The 26,267-nt window shown below is 43.4% G+C and overlaps 1 protein-coding gene across 12 annotated transcripts in view; it reads left to right on the forward strand.

Moving 5' to 3' along the window:
• Positions 1-26,267, forward strand: part of celf2 (cugbp, Elav-like family member 2) — a 202,228-nt gene that overhangs the window by 86,181 nt on the left and 89,780 nt on the right. For 11 of the 12 annotated variants that reach the window (XM_020613274.1, XM_020613273.1, XM_020613282.1 and 8 more), the window contains one exon: positions 24,999-25,195. In XM_020613274.1, the coding sequence (XP_020468930.1) occupies positions 24,999-25,195 (197 nt within the window). Of the gene's footprint in view, positions 1-22,709; positions 22,736-24,998; positions 25,196-26,267 lie in introns of those variants that run through there. The other variant, XM_020613275.1, reaches the window with a different exon arrangement.

The raw sequence follows: 26,267 nt of genomic DNA on the forward strand, positions 1-26,267 counted from the left end.
CTCTTTCTTTCCGGGTTGTTAAACAGCCTGTTAATGGATACATCAATAGGGAAAGCCACTCAATAAGTGTGGCTTGGCTTTGTGAAATAAGTAGCTACAATATGTAGGGCAAAACTGCAACAGAGTGACAGACAAGCTTATTTAAATGTTGGGAGGAAATGTTGTCTTGTCAGTCCCCACCCCCACCATGAGTGAGGGCTTTGGAACAGTGAGATCGGGTCAAGGTGATGGCTCGGCAGTCACTAAAGCCGAAGGTCACACTAAAACTTTGAGTTTGCATAAGCGGGAGCACCCAAGGGATCCGTGCAAGGAGAGAATGCAGTGTTATTAACTCCCCCTGCCTGTTCTGATCTGTTCCCACTTGACATTAGCAGGAGAAAATGACATGCTTTTTAGCAGTGGCTGTTCATATAAGAGGGTTACCTCTGTCATTTAGAGGCAAGAGCTGGTGGGAGTTGGCAGGAGCCCCGGTTCTCAAGAATAACCTGGTTTAAAAGATGGAGAGGAAGAAGAGAGAGGTGATGAGAGGATGAGGCGCTGCTTTTGCTGTCTTCCTGCAAGAGAGGGGATATGCCACGGCGTTCAGCATTTTAAAAAGAACTATGTCTTTTCTTCAAAGTGCGTGTTACCCATGAATAGCTCTGTTTCTTTAAGTACTCCAGCCTAACCCTATCCAATCATCCTGTCGAACTTCACCTGACAAGTTCATTGCTTTCTGTAACCCCTCAGCTAATGCTAAGTGTAATGTTGAAGTTGGGACGCAGAGCGTTGTCAGCTGCAAATGGAGACCAGCTTCAGTCCCCAGAAATCCTGGGTGATGTCTATCAATATCAGGACTTTGTTTTATGTTTACCATCCTAACCAACCTGCCATGACTTAAAGAAAATAAGCTACATACATTTTGGAGTCCAGGTTTTTATATGATAAGGTCTCTCTCATGTCTTTTTAAGAAACAGTTGAGATTTAGGTTTTAAATTTGTATTATTCACATTCTCCAGTTAGGTTACCTGCCAATGAGGTTACAGACAGCAGATCAAGTTACATTTCTCCAGGCCCAAACTCAAATCCTGCTCCAAAAAGAGCCTCTTTTAAGGATCATCCTGACAAGGTTTTTTCTCACTCTTCTCACTATTTGTTCCCTGTGTAAGTCTGAAAGTAGAAGAACACACCATTTCAATCAATCCCAGCTCTAATTAAGCCTGGGTCTCACCTCGCCCGGCGTAATGATGGCAAAACTGCATAAAAAGCTTCCGTTGGTTGCTTTTCTCCACTTTAAGAGCCGTCTCCCTGCAGACCACCCTGCCATGATTTAGCAGCAGGTCTTTAGGTTTGTTTGTCCTCTGTTTTGTTTAGTCATTAAAGTTGTCACACTCTGTTTGGATCAAAGCTGCTTCAGGAGCGGCACAAATTAACATCCCAAATATTAGTGGTGACACCTCATTAATGGGATGTAACATGTCAGAGGGGAAGCGGGACGCTAATGTGAGGCGAGGAGGGTTTGGTGTCCCGGGTTTGGCTGTATATTTGCGTGGATGTCGAGCTCTGGCAGTGGCGATTACATTATGTCGAGTTGTGGTTTTGGTCGGCAGAGGGTTAGTACCGTGCAGTTGGCAGCGGCGGTTGTAATTAGCGGCGCTGTCTGGGTGCTGCAAGACGTTTTGCAGGTTGTCAGGCAGTGGGTGTGGTGGTGAAATGTGACTGACAGTGAGTGGGCACAGCGGTGGGCGCTGTGGCGGCTGTGGTTGGCTGAGATTGGCAGGCAGCTCTGTGTAAGTGCTTTTCTGACTGGCAGACATTATAGCATTTTGTGGTTCTTCTGGGGGGGCAGGGGGGTGGCTTTCACACAACCATAGGCAGCTAGTGTGTGTTTGTGAGGGTGTGCGTCACCACTATGATCCTTCTGAGGCGGGTGATTTCTTCTCAAAATCTTTAGTCAGACACACAGATGTTCTGACACACTTTTGGATGGATGGATGGTTCTGTTTTCCTACTCGCAAGTGTAACTGAGTCTGGGCCAAAACCACTCACAAATTATCCCTCAGTGTGAGCTGTTAGTACGCAAACACTCCACAGACATGCATGGGAGACACACTAATGAGAAAAGTTTCAGAGGGTTTTATTTTAATGAGAAGGCCACGGCCACATGTCTCACCTCCGCTGAGAAACAACGATCACACAAACATACCGAACTCTTCCTATGTGTGTAAGTTGTCTTTATGCTGAGAGGTTGTCTTACATCCCACATTTGTCTGGCTCAGGGCGCTTGTTAGTATTATTGTCAAATTCCTTCATGAACACACAGGCACACACCCTCAGGCGCATACACAGAAACACACACAGATTCTCACAGCCAAATTAAATCTCAGCTGGCTAGACTGACGTCGAGGGCTTTTAATGCAGCTGTTGTTGGCTAGCCTTCCCACACACACATAAATTCCAAACACACTTTGTCATGAAATATTCTATTGCCACAAATACACAAACACATACAGCTTTGAGGAGTGCATGTGTGCAGTGAAGGCAGGAGATGACGCTGCAGTTAGCATTAGCCTCCTTTGCCATTCCCACCACATGGTTGTCAGTCTGCACTTAGCTTAGCGTCTTCATCTGCAGAGGATTAGCATGCAGCACTAGCCGGTGCTATGAGCTGAGCCTCCCTCTCTGATTAGGCGTGATGCATTTGAAGCCTCCACAGGGAGAGGATGGCACACAGTCTGCCGCTCGGCATATCAGCTCATTGTATTAAACGGTGTGTGTGCAGGATGTTAAGCAGATGTTTAGTGAATGCAGCTTAGTTGAAAGCAGGCCCGTTTTAAATGGCCTACACAAGTCTATAGCAGCATAAAGGAAGCATTTACATGACAGCACAGGGTCCACTGTTGGGTCTGTACTGTTGTATCCAAGTCCTAACTTAACTCATGGAGATGTGCCTGAATTATATTACACCACTTCAGTGGTTTTCAAATGAATGCAGCTTGTTTTATAGGAGAGCCAGTTTTACTAATGACTAACAGACTGGCTGTGGTGCTACTCAACATGACCAGAAGTATGTGGAAACCCAAACGTTACACCCACATGTAATTGTTGAACATGTCATTCCAAATGATACAGGCATTCATCTGTTTATTCATTTGGGGAATTTGCCACAAGAATATGCATCCTGACTCCAACGATTTGCTCCCGCTTCCTCCTGTATCACCCACCAACATTGGATAGTGAGGCCTAGCTTGGTGTTCTGGTTCATTGTTGGGTAGGGTTGAGGTCAGGTCATTGCACGAGTCAGTCAAGTTCCAGCATACCAAAGTAGGAAAACTGTTCCTTTATCAACCTTGCTTTGTGTGGACAGAGGTGTTTGATAATCAAGTAGTGTAAGACTTGCATCATTCACACGATTAAGTGCTAATTTGTGTATTGTGCATTGTGCTACCGGTGGCAGTGTCAACAGCCATCTCAGATCAGCTAATAACAGTTTTAAATAGCATAATGCCAACCATTTTCAACATTAATAGTGTTTTCAGCATCGCCTCTACTCACGGTTCATGTATGTCACTCTGTCAGTCCTGAATTATCTTGTTCATCTGTGCCACAGACCTCCATTGCTGTTCAAAAACAACTAAAACAAATCACTGTAACACACCACTGCACTGGGTGACACGTTTCTGCGTTAGCATACCCCAGACCTGAGCATGAGGAGCTGGTGAAAGATAAACAAAGCACTCATGGAAGATCTCGCACAGTTGTTTCTTTCTCGTGCTAACTTCAGGAAATGATGGCCCCACAGAGACTTTGGGAGGTCTGTCAAACAAACAAACAGGCTAATCCAGGACTGACAGACATGAACTGTTAGTAGAGGCAGTTCAGGTGGTTTTAGTGTCTGTATGTAGGTTTCTGAAAACACTATTATTATAGAAAATTTCTGACCTTATCCTTTAATGAAAAACTACCATTCATAACCACATCACACTTGTATAATGGCCAAGAGGTGGTGAAGCCCATCCATTATTAAAAACAACAAATTTATCTTACATAGTATGAAGTGAGGTAATGCCATGATCATGTTGTGCGATAGTCGACTACAGTCATTAGCTCAAACTGCTGCAAAATTGGTCTTTTAGTCTCTGTGGTAGGAGATTTGGGGAGATTTTAACAAAATAGGGTTTGTATATAGCCTACTGTCATAACTGTCATCAACATTAAGGGGCCCTATCTTGCAACAAACGCATTGCTGTGCAGTGCAGTGCGGGAAGCACGTTCGTCCACTAATTTCCTACCTGCACAGTTATCGTTTTCGTGACATCACGTTGCCTTTTGCCTAAACAGCAGCCTGCCAACTTTGCACCGGCAGGTGTGTCCACATGAAAATGGGGTACGTCCAGGTAAATTTTGGGCGTGTTGATAATATGAGGGCAAAGTGACTGCATCTCTGAGCAGCAAAAATCAGCTCTGTGGTCAACCGTCAAATCATCATTGCTAGTTAATGGGCACTTTGTCCGTGTTGCGCTACTGTCTTAGGTGCATGCACAATGCTCGTGCACTGTGCTTGTCATATCCTGGGATGCGCTGTGCAGGACATGCAAAACTTAAAAAATAAAAAGATGACATTGTGTTCATTGGGTGTTGTGCACATCAATATATATGTATGTACAATAAATACCATTTCTGATCATATTTAGAGAATTGGCTTATGACCATAACAAGAAATTTAATTGGCTTAGTTGACCAGCGGTGCTTTTACACGCTGGTATATGAACAAACATGTCAGACTGCATTTCCTCAGTGGAAAATCTTACTGATGTACGACCTGACAAGTCCGCCAGTATGCTAGCAGTCCGCCAAATGTTCAAACTCACATGTCTCATAAAGGGGATGTTTACACACCGATTGTTTTATTCCTGTATTGATATTATTTATTTTAGTTCTTGCCTTGCCCTTGTAAAGTATTTTGGTCAACCAGATGTTGTTTTTAAAGTGCTATATAAACAAATTTTGATTTGATTTGGCAGATTGGATATTTGCATGTTATGCCCAAAACACACCCCTGCTTTAATGAGGAGATCAAGTACAGCCCTGTTGCTACTTGCACGGGCACTTGAACAGTTTTTCCTCATCTTCAAATTACCGAAATGGATATGGACGCACCCAAACACCATACATCTTGATCAGACCCTAATAGGGCCCTAAGAGAAAGCTATTTATCTTATGATGTGTTTTATCTTTACTGAAATGTAACAAATTTATATCTGTTCCCTAAATACACCACAGTCCAGTGCACTTTGCAGAGCAGCCACCCAACACTCCACCCATTTATTCCTTTATTCAGATCCCCATCAGCTTAGTTTTCATAGGGTCCACACAAAACAATAACAGTAACAGCAACAACATTTGAAAGTCTCGGTATAGAACAATAATTGACTCATAACAACAATCAAAAGTGTGATAAGATGTTTAAATGCAACACATGACAGAGCAGCCTTCGTGCCAACTCTTTTACATATAGGACATGTTTTAATTAAGGGAATTTTAAAACAAGACTAAACATTGTTGTCTGCCTGGCAGTTTGCCTCTGGGTTTCTTGTATAATGACACAGCAAAAAAGAAAAGTCTGACATCTCAGTTGACAACACGTGGTTTGTGGGATTGGGGTTTCATCCAAGATCAATGCAATACATCTGATTATTTTTCAACCTGCAATATCTTATCCATTGCTTACTCCACTTGAAATGTAAATGGTATACACCGGTTTCACAGCTTGTGATGAGTAATATGATTTGATAGGAATGATACAGTATGAATCTCCAGAGAGAGACCAAAGACTAAGAGGAGGAAAGCAAAAGATGGAAGCACAGACGGAGGGTGGGAAGAACAGGAGGGCGACAGAGAGAAAAAGAACAAAGGTGAGAGAAATAGAGAGAAGTGGGTGGTAGACAGCTCCTCCGGCACCCTTGGGTGGCGTTTGCCGTGTTTGTGTGTGTGTGTGCTGCAGATGAGTAATGGCTTCTGACGTGCATGTCTCTCTTGTCTCGTCCTCCATCCGTTTCATCATTACATGCCATCAATCTCCCCATCTCTCAATCTCCCCATCAGCTCCCTCTGTTCCCCTTTTCTTTTTCTGTCTCCCTTGTCTTCTTTCCCTTTGTCCTGCCCTCCCTTTTTCCTTTAACCCAGACAGACTTATTCTACATCATCTGCACATTCCCTGGAGTGTTTAACTCCTCGCCACCCCTTCTTCTTCTTCCTCTTCCTCTCTCTGTGCTGAAGCATTGCTCTGTTTCTCACCTGAGCCCCAGTTTAATTTCGCTGTGAGAGCAGCACTCACACACTCATGCACACACACTCAATCATTCACTCACCTAACACGTTCGCACACACACACACCTCAAACTATCTCTGAAACACAGACATTCACACACACACACACACTCAAAAGGAGCTGTCAAGAGTAATGGTGTTTAGTGTAATTTACTGTACCGCTGTTGTAGCCTCTGCTTTCTCAATAGGAATCATTATAGAGATTACATAATGGGGGTAATTTTTCTTCTGCTGTATACAGCGCTGTGATGACAGTACAAAGTGTTTTGGTGGCAGGAGAAGCCCTGTTAGCTGTAGCTGAGAAGTAAATGGGTCCGGTGTAGCCTGGCTAAATCACCACCCTCCCTCCCCTCTCTTCAGATCCAGGCCTATTACTCTTAACAAACCAGAATGGATCCCGGGTATTGATCTGTTGGCGAGGGAATGCTCTCTTTGTTCAAACACACACACTGAGAATCAAGAAGGCCATTCATGTGTCAGTGCTGAAATTCTTCCACTGGAAGTGGAGTGCACAAAGGTACTCCACTGTTACAGAATGCTGTATTTTTCTCCGCACACTTTTCTTTTTTTATTCCGTCCTTGGAGAGTCATACCTGTAGTTTTCATTCAGAGGATGTTTACACTATTTTGTGGGAAAGAAAGTAAAAAAAAAAAAACTGGACATAAAAGTTGTTTGATTACCTGTTTCCTTGGTAAAGCCAAAACCGCAAACACTAAGACCTTGAAGTCATCTACAAAACAGACATATGGTACATGTTAGCCGTGATGGAAGGAGAATTCAGATTGTTTGCTTAAGCAAAAGTAGCAGTTACAATTAAGTCTTGCATTTAAAATGTCATTTAAGTAAACATACAGAAGTATTAGCAGAAAATATGCTTTAAGTGCCAAAAGTAAAAGTACTCATTAGGCAAAACGGCACAGCTGACACTGATGTATGTGATATTATTCAATAATAATTATCGATGCGTTATTGTGTACATCACATTTAATGTTTGCAGCTGGTAAAGATAAAGTTTAACAACTTAATATGTTTATAAATTGAATTAGCGCTGGGTAGTTTGTGAATTTTACACCAATTCACCATAAATCTTATTTTATTTCGTTTTATTAACCTATTTCTAAAATGTAGTGAACACAAAGTGCAATATTTTTCTCAGAAATGTAAAGTTGAAGTATGACATAGCAGAAAATAAAACTACTTATGCACAGATGCCTCAAAATTGCACTTGCACTACAGTACTTGAGTAAATGTACTTAGTTACTTTCCACCTCTTCATGTTAGCCTGTTTATCACACAAGTCCCTAGATTTCTGGATCGAGCTCCGGCGCCACTGCAGCCTGCTTTTCAAACATGCGTTTTGCCAGAAGAATCTGGACACAGTGGTTTGATCTGGATAGCAACATAAACCTGAATGTCACTGACTGTAACCTGCAAAACCCATTCAGTTTGTTCAATTTGTGAGTCTTTTCACAGTCAGTTTGGCCTTTGAAAGTCTTCAGACGCACTCTTGGCTTAAGCAAGAATTCTATTTGCAAATTTAAAAGGGTGCATCAAAAAACTAATTTGAGGATTATAACAAATTAATGTTACTGCAGAGCACGACAGAGTCATAGCATCACTTTTCAAATGAGTAATAAATAATGTGTAATACTGCCAGGTTCTGGTATGATGGAGTAATTGACTCTCCTCTGTGGCGCTCCGAGGTCATTACCTCCCCAGTGATGATTCATGTCTTCTCTAATTGCTCTGACATCATCCATGTTGGATGCGCACGCTGTCTCTTTAACACACACTCGGTTTCCTCTGTTGGCTCACTAGCAGATGAGGCTGCCAATATTGTATTTACATTAAATGAGTGTAATTTGATAGACCCTGAGAAGAAGCTCGCCCCTGCGTCAATACGGCCGCGCAGGTGTCTAACCTTGACTCCTCACCGGACATGGCTATTCATAGGCCAATAATTAGAGCAGAGTCCTGCTAATTAACACACAGGCACGATCGCGTTCTCTCTGGCACACACACTCCTCTTCCCCCTGCACTCCAGTCTCTTCATGTTTGAGTTCCATTTAATGTGCCCTGTTTGATTTGCCCTACTAAAGTAATGAGTTTGGAAAGCAGACAAAAATTCTGAAGTGCGTTTTGGAGGAGCCTCGGGATAATTTGAAGTCCTGGGGCTGGGAGTAGAAGTACGCTTGCTTGCTTACGCCCACACTCGTACGCATTTGCACACACACAAGCACAGAAATACACGCTTGCGAGCACAACTGTGCTATGTTGTTTGTCTGGTGTTTTATGTGTATATCTTCACAACATGATGAGAGATTTTACACTTTTAAGATGTTCTTCAGAGGAGCCAAGCAAAACGAAAGCAGAGAAATCACAGAAAATAACAAGTCTTTAATTCATTCAAGAAGAAAGTACCAGTTGTGTTTTGACCGGATATAAACAGTTCAAGATTTGAGACATTTTGTATTCAAGTGTTTTAGATGGTCAAATCCCAAGTAAGACAAGTCTCAGAGCAATTAAGTCCAAGCCAAGTCTCAAGTGTTCATTTGTATGACTTAAGACAAGCAAATCTTTGGCTCTGCCTGGATCCATTCTTTTAATTTAACCAATGTGTGCTCGCTAAAGCGTGACAGGTTTTCAAATGTAGCTCTCAGCAGAGATTAAATGTTAAACTTGTAAACAGTGTATTCAGAGTAGATTATTAGACAAATGCAGCTTTGCCTGAGCTGTTTAATAGGTAATAGTAGCTTACTCAAAGGTACAAAGATAAAGACACTCTTTTAGAAGAGTGCCGTAGATTAGGTCTAGTAAAAGAGAGTGGCGTTGACCCTGTGCAGCCTTGTTGTCCATTGAAAAACAGTTCTGACTGTGGAGATTACAAATACCACAGCAGCATTTTCACATTTTTCCTTCATGCCAAAAAAAATTACCAGTAACAGTACAAGCACTTAGGAGCTGGACCAGCACCGCTGCATGATTTCCTCGTGTGGTTAAGATGGAAACACACGAGCCAGCATCCATTCAGGTTACTCAAGATGCTGCCAGCCTCAAACTGTCCCATCACAGGAAGGCACTGATGGGCTCCACAAATGGATCATTTTCAAACATCAAGTCAAAAGTTAAGTGAGAGCAAATGACATATTTGGTGAGGCTGAATACAAGCCAGCAGGAGGCTGAGTTAGAAAGAGAAATAGGATGCAGATGAGCACTTCCTCCTCCTCTTCTTTTTTTCTCGTCAGCATTCAAACCTCATCCTGAACCAATGCAACGCTGCGGCTTGTGTTAGCCTGCAGGAAGAGAGAGACAGACAAACAAGGATGAAGTGGGGGGAAAAGATGGGTGAGGGCTGAGCGGCAGGGTGAGAGAGGCAGGAGAGCTAGAGGGACGGTATTGGGATGCTGGTTAGGAGCTAGGGAGACAGAGAGAGATGGTTCATTAAACATTTAGAGGGATGGAGAGCTGACAAAGCTCCCCATTTCTCTCCTCTTTCTGTTCAGGATGTAGGTTGATTGAATGTCTGCGTGCACCAGAACATACCACTGCTCTGTGTGTGTGTGTGTGTGTGTGTGTGTGTGTGTGTGTGTGTTGGTATGCATTCATGTGTGTTTCCTGTCACACTCAAGGCCCAGCTTGTCCCCACAGGTCTAGATAATGGCTTGGAAATGTAACAGCGCAGCCCTAAATATAGCAGCCTCAGTCATGCTCTAACCACACACACATACAAAGACAATCACACAGAGTAATGCAATTCCAAGGTTAGCCAAAGGAATTACATGTTAGCTGAGCATACAGTGTATCTCATTCTCCATATAAACTGCTGTATTTACCCTTGTACACACCTCTGTGTATTGTCCGATTTAGCATGGTTCCCACTCATGCATCCTAATGGCCCCAGAGAGCCTGGGAGTCTCTGCTGTCTGTTATTAGTGAGCAGCACAGATCAATGGGCTCTGGGACTGCAGCGCTAGCCTGTTAGCGCGTCCCCATTCAGAGCCACTGAGCCGTGGCTGATGCCGCAGCTAAAGCGTAAAGTCTCCGAAGTAGGGAGCCACACCTTGTACCTGCCCTGCTTCGACTGAAGTAAAGCTAAGCTCTAAAAATAGTGGGGAGCGAGAGGATGCCTGCACTTACCTCTCATGACATGTAGCCATGCAGATGGTTGTGGGTTTATTTGTCAGCTTCTGAGATGTCTGTCTCTGAGATTGCAGCTGCCACCACAATACAAAGCAAGAAAAAGGAATTTAAATTGTTGTTCTCAGACCATTGAAACCTCAAAAAATGTCATTTTTCGAGAAGCAGTGTCCCTGATTATTCCACACACTTCACTGTGAGCAGTTTTCATGGGAACATTTTGTTCTGTAGAAAACGCTTTCAGGCAGAGTTAATAAAAATAAAATCCACTGGTATGGCTGAATGCAGGTTTGGGGATAAATGGTTTTGAACCGTCATCAGACAATATTTTTCGTATTAGCATTGACTTAGATGACTGCGGTCACTCGTGTCATCAAAACGGAGCTAAAATGCGGATAAATGTTGGTTGTCTGTTCTTCAGGTGGATAGAAACGTGGCCCAGATGAATGACAAGCAGGCAACTGTCTGCTAACATGTTATAGGCAGGCGGTGGCTCTCAGCCTGTTTGTGGTTGTCTGTCCAAAATAGCTTTATAGACTGGATGTCGAGTTGCTATTGATCTGACATGATGGGCATGATGCAAGTTTTTTGTTGCATAACTACTGTAGAATTGATCAATACGACACTGGTATTGTGTGGGAAGACGAGTGACTTGATTGAAGAGAGCATTTAGTTGGAATTCTTCAGAAATACGTGCCCAGTGTTTTATTTTTTTGATAATTGATCTATTATGTGCGATGCTATTAGGTGTAAGGTGGTATCATTATTATTCTCTGTGTATCCTAACTGTTTTTCAGAGGCTTTGACATGAATGTAGTTTGGACAGAAGAAAATAGAAATAGAAAAGAAACAGATATAAAAAGACGTGAAGTCTGTCTACCATGTCATGTAGTGTCTGAAAAGTCTGTTTTGGCACTCCAAAAGTTGGTCTTTGTGTTGATTTGACAGTGTTTATGTGTGGGAATTTACAGCGACACTGGGCTGTATGCACACACACACACACACACACACACACGTACACATGCATAATCAGGTAATCCCTCTCCCTCTCTCCACTCTATCAGCATATGTCAGCATATGGCTTCCTCCTCAGAGAGACTGTTGAACAGCCTGATCCAGGTTTGATTCTTCTCTGGAGGTCCTGACCTGGAATGGAGGGCAGAGATGAAAAGGGAAAGAAGGGACTAGGAAAGGGGACAGCTGCCTTTCCCTCCACACAGCTGTCAGCCTGAACTCCTCCCGTTGAGCGGCCTGATGATGCCATCCTGGTGTTTACCGTCAGAATCGTGCTCCCTTCAGGACTTGCACTCTTCGACCACTCACAGGGCATGTGCGTGTGTAATGGAACATGCAACCATACTGAACCATCTGTTCCTGTGGTAATTGTAATGCATGACAGTGTTTTTCCAACCCATAAAACCTAATGAAAATCAACACCCCACCCATCTTCAAACCCCTTAATGCTATCACCCGCTGTCTGCACCCCCCTCCTCCTGCATACAGTTCCGGAGGCAGGTCCAAGGATTGGTAATATCACACCGCTTTCAGTGGAGATGTTCTGAGATAGATTTCCTCCCAACCCTTCTATAAACGTGGCTCAGGGTATGATTTGTCATAATTTTATGAAGTAAAGCTCTTGGGAAAGCAGGGCAGCAAAGTGCAAGTGATTCCTTCTCTAATGCTGACGGGAATCAGACAAGCACGAAGAAGGGAGGAAGGTATATAAAAGACAAGGAGGCGATAAATGGATGAATAATATAATAAAGTCAGAAGTGTCGAAGGTGGAAACATTACAAATTAATGAGCAATAAACAAATTAACCCCAACTCTTAGTAAGATCATGAGATTCTCTGAAATCAGGACTTATTATCAAAGAAAACTCTCAAATGTAAAATGTATCAGCTACTGTATTTCAACATTAATGGGGAAAAACTACACGACCTTGTTCGAACTTGAAGCCTGGTTTTATAAGATTTGAGACTTGAGTTTGACTTGTCTGAACAAAGTTGGAACTGGAACCTTTTCTAGAACATTCTGCCTGCCAGCTCCACTAAACCTGATGCAGTCTAAGTGCAGTAACCTACTATCCATTGTTGTCACTAGGTAAGCTTTGGAGAAGCTTGGTGACCTTATCAAAATGGCTGTGGCAGGTCGCATTTTAATAACAGACTGTACAGTATCTCGTCCCAGTTCTGGGACTGCTACAGTGGAAAGGATTAAGGTGTGACTTGGACTTGAGATGACTGGCCGGGACTTCCTCTCAAAAAGCTGAAAAGCAGCTCTGGTAATAACCAAGAGTAAGGGTTAGGTATCGTTGGAGTCTGTAGTTAGAATCACTGATGGCCTGTTAGATCCCAGGGTGACTGTGATGCAGTGAAGGATGTTACAAAAGAAGAATAGCTGCAAGAAAAGAAAGAAAACGGGGGCTGAGTGGACAAACAAGAAGAGACAGGGAGACGGACTTGGCAAAGCGTGGCTTCGCTCCCATGGATAACAGCAGGGAAACACTGGACAGTGGCCTGGGTCACTGAGTGCAGCTCGAGTGTGACACCACACTGAAGAGTGTGTTGTACACATGAACAAAATGCCCTAGCTGTATTATGTGTTTAAAGGGAGCTTGATGTCAAACACAAACATGCTCAGCTGTAACCAGCATGAAATGATCTATGAGGGAAATTACAGGATGAAGTGCAGCTTACAGATGTGTCCTTGCAGGGAAAGGAACTTCTCATTGTTGGGCTTTTTTCTTCTCCAACCATGCACACAGATTCACACAAAAGCACTGTCCTCCCATGCAGCTAATAAATATGTTTCCTCCGGCTGTCTGTTTCCACTGTGCTCAACTTCACCTCTTTGCTTTCGCTCCCAGCGTCTTCCACCATCCACCATGACTACTACTCCTTCCCCTCTGAGATTGTGTGTGTGTGTGTGTGTGTGTGTGTGTGTGTGTGTGTGTGTGTGTGTGTGTGTGTGTGTGTGTGTGTGTGTGTGTGTGTGTGTGTGTGTGTGTGTGAGGAGCAGTAATGGTGGTTTATTAAAGTGTCAGAGGCGGTTTCTGCCAGTCCTCACCACAAGAACACCCTGAGCGCCCTCAGAAGACGGCTGCATGGACAGTTTTGGCAACTCACATATGTTTTCTAGTTTTATTGGCACCGTAGATAAAAACAACAGCCTCGCCAAATGCTAGCAGAGGTGATATGCAGGCTTTTGTAACCCTTGTGCAGCAAGCGGTGCAGTGGTTTACTCACAATGGGGCGTAATTGTGCTGAAGCCAGTTCACCAAATGCACTGGTGTTGTTAAATCAATGGTGTTTCGCGTTGGCGACTGGCTGCTGTTTCCCTCCCCTCTCTCTCCTTGTGTCTCTTTGTCTCTCTCCACTGCCTTTATTACGCCATTTTCTGTCTCTACCCTGTGGTTTTCTGCTCAGTCGTCCCCTTTAGAGGTGTCACGACTGATGTGCGTGAACACACCGGGGGGATTTATTGTTCAAGCAGGGCACAGCAGTGGAGGTGTTACATGTTGTACTGGTACACAGAATTGAGGATTTACTGTACACACAAACACACAAAACACACACTCAGAGGATGCTGTAAAGGCCCTGGTGGGCTTTTTTTTTTAACTGCATCCCAAATCTGGTTCAGAATTGAACTGGTACCAATCTGATATGATCCCACCCCGCTTCCGCCCACATCCGCTCTTTCTTCTCTCATTGGATCTGCATTGTTGGTCCGTTTTGTGGAGAAGCATTAGTCAAATGGGCCATCATCCCCTTCGGCGAATCAGATGATGACTTTTGGCAGAATGCAGCCACAGCGCGATGCCAGACAATCATAGACGTTGCCATTTCATCACACGGACGCACAGGCACACATGCAGACTCACAGCACAAACAAGCTGTTTCTCATTAAGCCCGCAAACATGAGAGCGAGAGGAACGGGGAGCGAGGAAGGAGAAGAGAGAGGGAGCTGAAGGCAAGAGATCTGAGAGCTGGGGGGGGGTGACGCACCACAAATCAAAGAGTCAAGGATGAGTGTGTGTGCACCCGCCTACCCAACACCCAGTACTCCCAGCCACCCTCACCCCATGCCCCTTCAACACTGCTGTTCCCATAGCAACAAGACACCGGCAGGAGGCGGAGGGTGAAGAAGAGAGCAAGTGTGCTAAAGATTAGGGTGGAATTTTGCTGCTGCCTGGATTTGACCAATCTGGAGTTGAGGTTTTAAGATGCTTTAATTCCTTTCTCCTTCCTTCCCTCTATCATGTGTGTACAAACACACACACAGAGAAGCCCCAGGTCAGGCTGATGTGAGCTAGAAAGCATCATTTTAGGAAAATCATTCTAGGAACTGTACTGCAGAGTAGAAGCAGGAAGAAGTGGGACAAAGCCAGTGTTTGATAAGAATTTTTCACATTTTATCTTTGGAGCTTAGAGGTTACACCATGTGATCACCTCCATCTGTCCTTTCATAAGCTTGAAAACATGGAGACCAGATGTGCATGAAATTTACTTGGCTCATTCACACTCCAAAGGGGAAGAGCACTGTTGATTGTAATGACCCTCTGGCCTTTCTTTTAGTGACCCCTTACAGGCTGGTTTTTCATCTTCAAATGAGACAACTGCCTTATCCCCTAGTTGTTCACACAGTGTTTGTTGTCCACATATATGCTCCCAGCAGATACAAACCTACTGACTTCTGTTGACCAGTTCAAGTTTGGCCATTTAATATTTGTCAGTTCCGATTGTCCTGCCTCAGTTTAACCCCAGATAATAATAATAAAAGTTACTTAGATGTCCAGGGTGTGACACAGTGTGTAGAAAATCATCTTTGTGTTTTATATCAAAGGCACAGATTTTTCAAACTGTGTTGTTCCTTCTGTTCCAAGCAGCCACTGAATTCCATTCATTTCAACAAAATATCTTTGTAGATAGACATGTGTAAAATAAATTTAAATAAAAGTAACAATACAGTAGCGTAAAAATGCTCTGTTACAAGTAAAAGTCCTGCATTCAAAAGGTTACTTAAATAAAAGTACTAAAGTATTAGGATCCAACCATACTTAAAGTACTACAAGTAAAAGTTCTCATTTTGTTTATCATATTATTGTATTATTAATTACTCATGCACTGTTGTGTACATCACAATTAATGTTGCAGCCGGTAAAGGACGAGCTAATTTTAAATCAATAAAGTCTTATGTTAATACTGCAATTTTTGTATTAGTCGGATTCTGAAAACTAACTAGAAACTAAAGTTATAAAATAAATGTATTGGAGTAAACTGTATAAGTGTAGTGAAGTCAAAGTATGAAGTAGCACAAAATCAACATACTCAAGTAAAGTACAGATATCTCAAAAGTATAGTACTTTAGTAAATAAACATAGTTTCTTTCCATCACTGAAAATATGTGTAATATGTTCTGTGTATTATTGTGTAAGTAGTACAACAACAGGGCGGCACAGCTGAGCAGTGGTTAGCACTGTTGCCTCACAGCAAGAAGGTTCCGGCTTCAAGCCCCGACCGATCTGGAACCTTTCTGTGTGGCGTCTCCATGTTCTCTCTGTGCCTGTGTGGGTTCTCTCCAGGTGCTCCGGCTTCCTCCCACAATACAAAGACATGCAGCTTAGGTTGACTGGTGACTCTAAATCACCCCTAGGAGTGTGTGTGGTTGTTTGTCTACATGTCAGCCCTGTGATAGACTGGCGACCTGTCCAGGATGGACCCCGCCTCTCGCCCAGTGTCAGCTGGGATTGGCTCCAGTCCCTCCGTGACCCTGTTCAGGATAAGTGGTATAGATAATTGATGAACAGTTGGAAGTATAACAACAGCAAATTCACAACCTCGAGGCTGACACCAGTGTATGTTTGGCACTTACTTTTTTGTTCTTAGACTCTTAGGTTATCGACATTGTTTCAATGCTAGACTGATTGATTAACTGCTAAACTGCAGCTCATTAACAGACTGTTCAAACTGGCATGCAGGTGAAAAGGTTCAACAGAAACCTAAGGTTTTTTTTGTTTGTCAAGGCTCCCAGTAGTGTTTGAAATGCAAGCTCACTGCATGTATAGGAGGTGGCACAGTGACTAATACACAGTTCAAGTTTCTTTTTGCGTGCGCCCAGACGGCGCAGACTGTGGAGTGAAATTTGCATTTGCTGTGAAAGGACCTCATTCATCAAAAACATGCTTTCTCTTATTGAACAGGAAAGCATTTTGAAATGAAGGTAAGAAAAACCTTCAGCTTGATTAGAGTTGCAGCTGAGTTATTCAAATATCATTTTTCAGTGTAACTGTTGTCTTTCTGTTGAGTTCTCAGCGGCGATTCATTTGTAGTGATTCATACAGAAGGCTCACTCGTTTTTCACTTGAAAATACTTGAATTAAAGGGTAATATCTGTTTAAGATGCTTCTCACCTGGATCTTATTTGAATGCTGTTGTGGTTCCTGCTTTAAGAGGACACATTTCACTACAGGTCCTCGTGTGATGAGGAATGTTTGGATTGTATTTATTAAGTGCAGAGAAATTGGAGGTGTAAAAAACAACTGTTGTCTCTCAACAGGATTCATAAAACATTAAAGATTTAACTGCAGATCAGTTTGGGATTTAACCAGGGCTCTACCGGACTAAGAATTTTGTCAGCCAGCTGTTCAGTGTAACTATTCAAACATCAGTAATCAATGCAAATGAGTGGGGGGAACATATTTCTGGGTATTTAAAAATCAATAAAGACAGCTGCATATGATGCAATAGTTAAACTTCGGCATGATTAAATTGACGACGTATAACGTCAGGCCACCATATGGATTTGTCAGAATAAGGAGACAGGCAGTGCACCTGTATTTCTGTTGAAACGATGCTCGTATAGGCAGTTTTTTCTTCTTCTTCTCCTTCTTCTTCTTCTTCTTCTAGTGTAGTTGTGTTTCTTAAATACAAATTTGTGCAACTTTAGTTTTTTCCCCGACACTTGAAAATGCGGGTTTTATAAAACTCTAAATACAAAAATGACATTTGAAGGGCAGTTATAAGATATTTTACTGTAAAACTTAAGTTCACTTGCTAGTTGTTTCCAGGGCTTTTAAAAGGTATTCATACAGATATACCATGAGATATGACATTCCTAAACAGACTTTATTAGGCTCTTTTTTGAGCAACCTCACAATAGATTATGAAAAAGGTGAATATCTATGTTTAGAATGGAGGAATGTCAGTTTTTATTCCTATAGCTCATCTCTTCAAAAGCAGCTGCAGCGACTGAATTATGAAAAGCACTGAACCATTTTCATCACAGAGAAATTTTTCTTTTCCTCCAAGGTTTTACATTGTCACTAATTTTCAGTATAATTCAAGTATCCATATCAAGACAGCTTAATTAGCCACAGATCCCAACCCTGCATGAGCGAGCACCTGCAGCATCTAACAAGGCGGCTTTATTTCTGAGGAAACAGCGCGAGCTCCTGCAGTGTTTTATACAGTGCGTGCAGGAAGATATGAGACATAAGAATCAAGCAAAATGAGACCCATTTCACTTGTACCCATGTATGTCACGTGTCTGTGTTTTCTTCACACTGTGTACATATATATATGTGTGTGTGTGTGAGCCCAGGTGTGTGTGTGTCTTCTCTCATTAGCGGGCAGCAGCGTGTGGCAGCTCGTTAGCACAGAGCTAGCTGAGCGTTGGGGCACCAGTGCAGCTTCATTAGCTACTGTGACATTTATCTGATCATTTCCCTGCGTCACATGTACTGCCATGTCTCCATGGCAACCACAAATGCGTACACACGTTTGTGTGTCTCACACAGACCTGTGTATTTCAGATGGTCACAGTCCCATCAAAGCTGCCTCCTTCATATAGCAGTGAAATGTTGGTAATGAATATATGAAACATGCTGTATACAGTATGTACCAGTGGCTGTTATTGCAGCACTATACCCAAGGTGGGTGGAATATTGCTTATTGTAAAGTTCAAGTGAATCACAGGCAATATCACACTCCCTCATTCGGCTCGATCTGGGCCCCCGGGAGCCAGTTTGCCTCACTGTAAGTCAGTTACAGGAAAACTAAAAGCGTTCCAAATAAATCAGTCACTACAGTACGGCACTCATTTAGTTTGAGTCTCTAATCCTCCTCGCGCTGCTGGTGAAAAAATCTGTTACGGGCTGGGATCCATGGGAAAAAGGCACGTCTCTTCTGGTGTGTTGCAGAGAAGTTGCTAATCTTGTTCACACTTTGATACGGAGGCAGAAAATATTCAAGACAATGAAACTGATTATGTGGAGTTTTCTGTATGTGCATTTAATGCACGTTTAAGGTTCTGTGTGTGTATTTAGTTGTGTATTAGCCCTGTTTAGGGCTCTTTGCATGTTCCACACTGAGGAGAAGATCCATTTTACAAAATATGGTTTCGCTTTCAAAGCCAATAAATATTCATGACTAAAAAAATTAAATGTTTATTAAGTGTTAACATTCAAAAATTCAGCTAATCAGCGTGGTGTGGGTGTGGTTTAGTCAGATGTGTTTGGTAGTGTCCGCTGTCATCAGATTCTGATTCAGATTTACAGAACAGTGCATGTTGATCCGAGTCTCAGCCACTTTAAACCAGTTAGAGAAAAACTGAAATTTCAAATGTGAAATAACCCAAAATGAAGACTTGATACATTTCCCATGTTGCTCAGTTTCCAGTGTGTGATTTTGTTCCAGCGTCTTCCACATTTTGTGAGAGTTTGCATGAAAGACCATCCGGGTTTGTACGTGTGTGTTAACATGTCAGCGTGTGTGGGTATCAGGATGTGTGTTGAGCTGACCTTGGTCACCATGCTCCCTTGGGGGGAGCTGATGTTTCTCACTCTGCTTGTCAACAAGATTAGTTCCCCCATGGGACCGTTACACACTGCCAATGAGAAGAAGTATGCGACAGCTCGGCCCTTTCACGAACCCACTGACGTGTGTGTGTTACTGTTATTTTGTGGTGTGTGTGAGCTGCAACTGAGGGGTTACGGGAGTCAGAGGATGTGCGTTTTAGAGCAGAAACAGAAGGGGAGAACAGCAGGGGGATCAAGGCAGCCAGCCTCAACCGTAGCCTCTGCATGTGTGTACGTGCCTGGTTTCAGACTGAGCCCACACTGAGCTCTGAGCTGTGCTTACTTCTAGACCTGGCTCATCTGCATCTGTCTTCTCCACTTCTTCCTGCTTTTTTTTTTTTTTACCTGCCTCGCTTGTCCTCTGCGTCCCTGTCCTACTGTGTGTGTCTAGCACATTCCTGTCTGGTAACCTGTTGGACTGCAGCTGTGAACAAAGCAGACAGTGGGGATATCAGTCAGCTATTGAGGTCAGTGCTGTGATTGTGTGCACTCAAAGCTGTAGTCATTGTTTTTTATGCAAACCACTGAGACTCAGCAGTTCTCGTCAGCTCTACGCAGCTTTTTAGCACCTTTCAGCTCATTGTTTTGGTTTTATGGCACACAGCAGCAGCATTTTGGTTCGGTCTCAGCTCTTTGTTTTCAGCAGAAACGCCCAGATAAACCCAGACCACCTGCCCATGACAAATAGACAGAGTTAGCGCCTGGCTGGTAAAGATGTGGAGCATTTGGAAGCAAAAGGGGCACATATTTTCCTGGGGAGCTGATGAAGGTGACTGTTGGACAATAAGCTCATTTTTCCGGTAAGATTATTTTTACTGGATCAACTTGACTCTACTCTACTCAGCTCTACTCAGCTCTACTCGCCTTTGGTACCAGATAGTCGCCTGCAGCGTAGCTGGTTGTCACAGTGCCGCCATATGAGACTACTGTGAAGTTATCATCCTAGGACTGTTATTATGCCGTTTTATTACGTTTTGATGGTTTTTCAACAAGAAATTAACCATCTAGTTTTCGAATATGTGGTCAGTCTATCTGAGTAATGCAAGTTACAAATTTGCTCCAACATTTTCGGAGATGTGATGACCCGCTAACAGGTCAGCTAGCTAGCTCTACTTAGCAGGCATAGCTGTAGCCGTTGTGCTTGTATTATCACATTCAGTAACCTATGGGCTACGAGATAAGATGCTTGGTGTTGTGGTTCACGTAATATAACGGTTATGTTATATAATAACAGAGGCCTCCAGCCTCTGTCACCATGAATTTTCCCCTCCATAACACCTGAAAGAGAAGTAGCAGCTACTGTTGTCAATGAATGATGAACAAGCAGCTGATATCATCACATGTAAACACCCAGTTTCATCGGTGGCAAGATGGCCACGTGGGTAGTGACAAATTTCTCTGACCAATCACTGGTCTGCAGAGTTTACAAGTCACCATTTGGTATCACCTCAGCTCACTTGGAACCTGAAGGAAGGTGATACCAAAGATAATAACAGGTGCCAGGTACTATCCCCAATATTTGGCCGATGGAAAAACAAATGGGTGGAGTACAGCCGAGCCAGTACCAGGTGGTTGACGAGGGGCGTTGGAAATAAAACTCCAAATGAATGATAATGTTGAATATCTAAAAAGGCAAATGTTTGCTAACACAGCGTGTGATTAAAGATGAATGAATATATTGTTGAAGCTAATACTAAGGAGCTTTAAAGAACTCTTTCTAAAACATTTGACTGTTTGTGCAGTAAGACAGCACTACAGAGCCCGTCTCCTCACTGTGCTCTCAGTCCAAAGGCAGCTCATGGGTAGCCCTCACCACTGACCTGCTACATGCACCATATACATGGATTTTATTAGGTTACTACAGTTCATGTAATCAGTGCGGTGACTGAGTGCAGCATTCAGAAAATTTAATTTCCGGACGTTGTTGTTCCTCCTGCCAAAGCCATAAATTGTTTTTACATTTCCGTTCATGTACAAGTTAAACAAACAAGAGGTATCGTGTAAATAAGGCTCTGGAAGGCATGTTTTTTAATTTGGACAAGCCCCCCTCCTTATAGTTTGTATTCTAACCACATCCTGAATGGTATGAGATGGATATTGATCTTTTCATCTCTCTGTCGGAAACAAAGCCAATTACTTTATTGGCCAAAATGTTGAACAATTCCATTAACAGAGGGGGGAGGTCTGAGGAGCTGGAAATGTACAATGAAGAAGACGAATGAATGAATAAACCGTTATAAGGTTTTATGGCCAGTATCATGCAGCTGTGGTCTAGATGAATGAACTTGCTGTCTAATATGAGTGTGAGGTGAGGGAATAACAGCCCTCAGCAGCTGCGTCAAAGACCTATCCAGACACTTTTTTGCAGTCTGGCTGAGCACAGACACACGTACATATACACACTCTCAGCGTAGATCAGCCCTCAGTCACGGCCTTTTGCTGCAGGGAGACTGGAGTGATGGAAACAATAGTTAAGCCATTAAGTCAAACAATTGGCTCAAATTGAGAGGGAGAGCGGGAAAAGAAGAGGAAGAAGAGGGAGGGAGATGGAGAGGCTATGGCAGGAGTGGATCCACTCAATGACTTAATCTGAGCCCCAGGACTCTCTCCTGCTGAGCTTCACACACTTGCACAAACATCTACACACACACTCACTGAAGCTTCGTCTGCCTGCAATAACACCTTGTCAGTCTTGGCCACAGGGGCAATGGAAGAGGCGTTCACTCCTTTGTAGTGCAGGGAGTCACCTACTTCCAAGCACCTCGAGAAAAGACAGAGCATGCAATCTACACAAGCAGCTCTGTAAGCATTTGTATGCCTTATGGCTGCAAGTGTGAAGCTATTCATTGTCGTAGCAGGCTGAGTGAATGGTGGAGGGAGCACAGGGCAGACAGTGTCCTGGACGAGGGAGGCACTCCTCTGACACTGCCTATTGTATCGTCTCCCCCGTGGACTCGCTCAGTCCCCACAGGCTCATGTAAACAGCCAACAATGAGGGATTGTCTCCAGCTTCTTTCACACACATCAGCTCTGTGTGTGTGTCAGGGGACGAAGGGATGAGGTGCTGCAGTCTGAACCCAGCGACCGCCGAGGCTCATCCGATACAGTCGTCCTTACCATTTAGGTGCCTAAACATCAGCCAGTGATAGGGGCACGGACTCTCGCCCTTCCTTGCCTTCCTCCCTTTTTTCCTCTCCCCAGTCAGCCGGCACCCGTGGGGCTCCCTCAGGGCCAGGGCCACCGCGATTTATCGGACAGCTTAGTGAGAAGCATTTGTTGCCCCGAGGACTGTTAGCCCTGGTTTGGCTCGTTGACTCCTTCTCCGGTTCTGGCGTTTTATTTGACATGTCCTTTAAGTCCTTTAAAGAATTGGGCGTTTCTGCTGAGCGCCTTGGCTCTTTCTGCAAAAGATGGATGGCCCGTGTTCAAAGGTCTGAATGTATTTTTCCTCTCTCCCACTCTCTCTCTCCATATCTCTCTTTTCCTCTCCTCCTTTCTTTCCCTCTTTCTCTCTTGCTGGGCTTTAAAATGTGGTATTAGTGTTGTCAGCTCACCAAGCCCAGGATTTGGCTTTGTTTTGTTTTTGCCTCTTAAGATAATGCTCTTTCTTTCTCATGCCGAGGATAACAAAAAGGAAAGTACAGCAATAAAACAGCACAGCCATTGACTTTAGTTTCATTAAATTGGTTTTCACACATCCTGAACAGACCACATGCCTTGATGGCAGTGATTTGTGCGTGTGTCAGTGTATGTGTGTATTTTTAGCCATGTGCTTATGATTCTCTTCAAAACACAGTCACGCTTTGCCTCATTTGTGCTCAGGTGCCGTTCACGTCTCCGTCAGGCATTCTCCCTCGAAAGCCTTTACTCGCCTTTATGCGTCCAAAAGAAGTCACGCTGTTGCTCGAGTTAGCATTCCAAACGTATGGACAGAGTAGCATGTTTTGTGAAGATAAGTGTTGTGTTGTGAAAAGGGTGAGCGCACTTCACCTCCATTTCATATGCATTCCAGATGTGGACGTACTATAACCAAACTGATTGGCGTGTAAGCATCTGTGTCCTGTTAAGAGGACCTGGAGGGTCACTGCGTTGGTTCTGCAGTCTAGGCCCTTACACACAACCTCACATTAATGCACTGCACACTGCATGTCCTGCTCTCACTCACACTCAGAGGTGCAGCGTGGCGGGTGACAGGTCTGTACATTCAGAAAGTGTCCCTGCTCCTCACCACAGCACGTACAACAGCAGATGTCAATGGATACAGTAAAATGAAACGCAAAGGCACTTTGTGTCTTGTGTGTAGGTCTTTGTGTGTTGCCTTTGTTGTTGTGCTGTAATATGTTGTTCTCAGTCCTTCAGTGAGGGTTTACTGACATCCAGGATGGATCCATCACTGCATCTCTATTATCAAAAATCCATATTTAGGATCAGAGTAATAAGTCAGTTTGCTGATGGGCCTGGTCAGTATATATAAAAATTGCCAGCTTCAGGGATATCGGTCTGTAAAGCCTGAATTGAAAGCTGTCGTACTCTGCTATAAGGAGCTGCTAAGGCACCTGAGAAATGTTATTAGTGTGGCTCTTGCTGGGTTTGAGTGTCCCTGTTATGGCCTGCAGCTGTTTTAAGGGCTTTTACACTGTCTGGTGAATGAAAATCTGAGGGAGCTCTCGAACATTTTACCTATATCAGTTTTCAACAAGATTTTGGGGTCTTGACTAAGATATTTCACTTTTTTTTTCTTTCCCTGTTCACTAATTGCCTCAGCCCAGTGGCTGAAGGTTCAGAAAATGATACTTTAAACGCATTTGTTTGTCTGACAACTGCATGGTAACAAACACTGTTGCTGCTAGCTTTCACTGCACACTTCACGTTGTGTTCTATGCCCTTTGTTTTACTTTACCTTGTGCAGTAAATAAAACTTTTAAAGTGACAATGTGTAATTTTTGTCAGATATTTTTGTTGTAGAAATCTGCTCCAAAACTTGTCTTAATGTGGAGATGTGCTGTCGAAGCCCCTGTGGCTCATTGAGCAGCGCTGGCTGCAGTGCAGAGATATTATCTTCTAAAAGGTTTTGAGCGGTATCGATCTCTCTGACCAGTCAGATTTTCAATTATTTCTTCTTGCTCTGTAAGTTTTGTTGAATTCTCATTTGTTGTCATTTCATAATGACAAATATCTGGAGCATGGCGGAGCTTAGCAGAGCACAGTGGAGCAGGAAGAGGGAGCGATGGGTGCTGCAGAGCAGGTTGATGTGGAGTTTCATGCTTGTGCTACCTTATTAAGGTACATCCTGTAGCTCTAAGTGCCAAGCTAAAATCGTATAACAGTGTTGTGTGTAGAAATTCAACAACACTAAATCATTAGATTTGTAGTTTGTACACATGAGAACAAGCAGGACTGTGGTTTGGGGAACTGCACCTTCTGTGCAATGTGAAATTAGTTTGGCTGTGCAAAACTGCAGGGCAGTGCACAGAGAGCTTACAATGTAGAGGTCATCCTTCGGGTCAGGTTTTTGTGTGTTTAAAGTGGTTTTACATGCACACATCAGTAACAGTGCCCAATTCAGGATTCAAAGCGCGTAGCACCACATAATTAATACTGGTACTATACTGTCCTACTCAGGTTTTTGGTTCTGTGGCATGATTATGGTGTCTTTTTAAGCTTTTCATATTCTGTCCTCTGCCTCCACAACAGTAACGGCACGGCCGGGAAGATGAATGGGGCGCTGGAGCATTCAGACCAGCCGGATCCAGACGCTATCAAGATGTTCGTGGGCCAGATCCCACGCTCCTGGTCAGAGAAGGAGCTGAAGGAGCTGTTTGAGCCGTACGGAGCCGTCTACCAGATCAACATCCTCCGAGACCGCAGCCAGAACCCTCCACAGAGCAAAGGTACTAACGCACACCAAGCACAGCTGTACTGTAAATAGACACTTGTACAAATACTCAGGCAAAAACATATAGAAACCCACACTGTATTTACACTTGTACACACACAGCACTCAGTGGCTGAGTGGGCCATCCCACCGGCTTAGTGGCAGAACAGATGATATATGTGCAGGACGGCCAAGCAAACACACATTTTGTGCACCATTTGAAGACAAAGGCTTACCCTCCAGACTTCTGCAGTGAATTGTACAAAACAACATGATTTGCAGCTATTTTCTCCCGTTTCTTTTCATTTTCCTTTGATGAATTTGTCAAGCGCGAGAGCAAACAATAGAGACAGCAGCAACGAATGAGCAGACAATAGCGCTGCCATATTAACAGGCATCAACCGGAGTGGGGGCTGATGACACTCCTGATGAGACATGGAGAGTGGGAGGAAAGCAGAGAGAAAGAGAGGACAACAGGCAGGGACATGCAGCACTTCCATCCAACTGGAAAGCAAATTTCAAGTGCCATTTCAAAGTTTGCAAAGTGGCAGATGAAATAACATATAAATCAGTGGAGCTGAAGCAAACACTCGAAAAATAGAATCAAATTAAGGATTTTATCCATTTTAGGAAAACTGATCTTCATCGCACTTGTCAGGAAAACAAGTAAATGCACCAGATATTGGCAGTGAGTCCAAGTAATGGAACACTGTATGCTACAACGTACGTTTTACTGTCAATTTGCTCTGTCAGATACATTGTGGATGAAATGTAATTGCTGCCTGGTTTATGTTTTTCTTCCAAGCCTGAAAACATGCCAGGGTGTTACTGCACAGAAGGTCTGGTGTGCAAAACTCAGTACTTCTGACACCAGAGACGGGGTTCACTTCCATGTCTCGTGGTTTGGATCAGACCGCTGAAACACTACATCATGGTTGGGAAACGTTTGTGGTTATATATTGAGAAAGTTAATGTTGTTCCATCGTGTCCTTCAAATCACTGTTTACGTTTTCACGTTTCATCCAAGACATCTAAGGCTAACAAAGTGTTCTGAGTTGGTAAAATATTGTTTTACTGTAGGTTTCCAG

Source organism: Monopterus albus, unplaced genomic scaffold (assembly GCF_001952655.1).
Source record: "Monopterus albus unplaced genomic scaffold, M_albus_1.0 scaffold132.1, whole genome shotgun sequence".
Taxonomy (NCBI): Eukaryota; Metazoa; Chordata; class Actinopteri; order Synbranchiformes; family Synbranchidae; genus Monopterus; species Monopterus albus.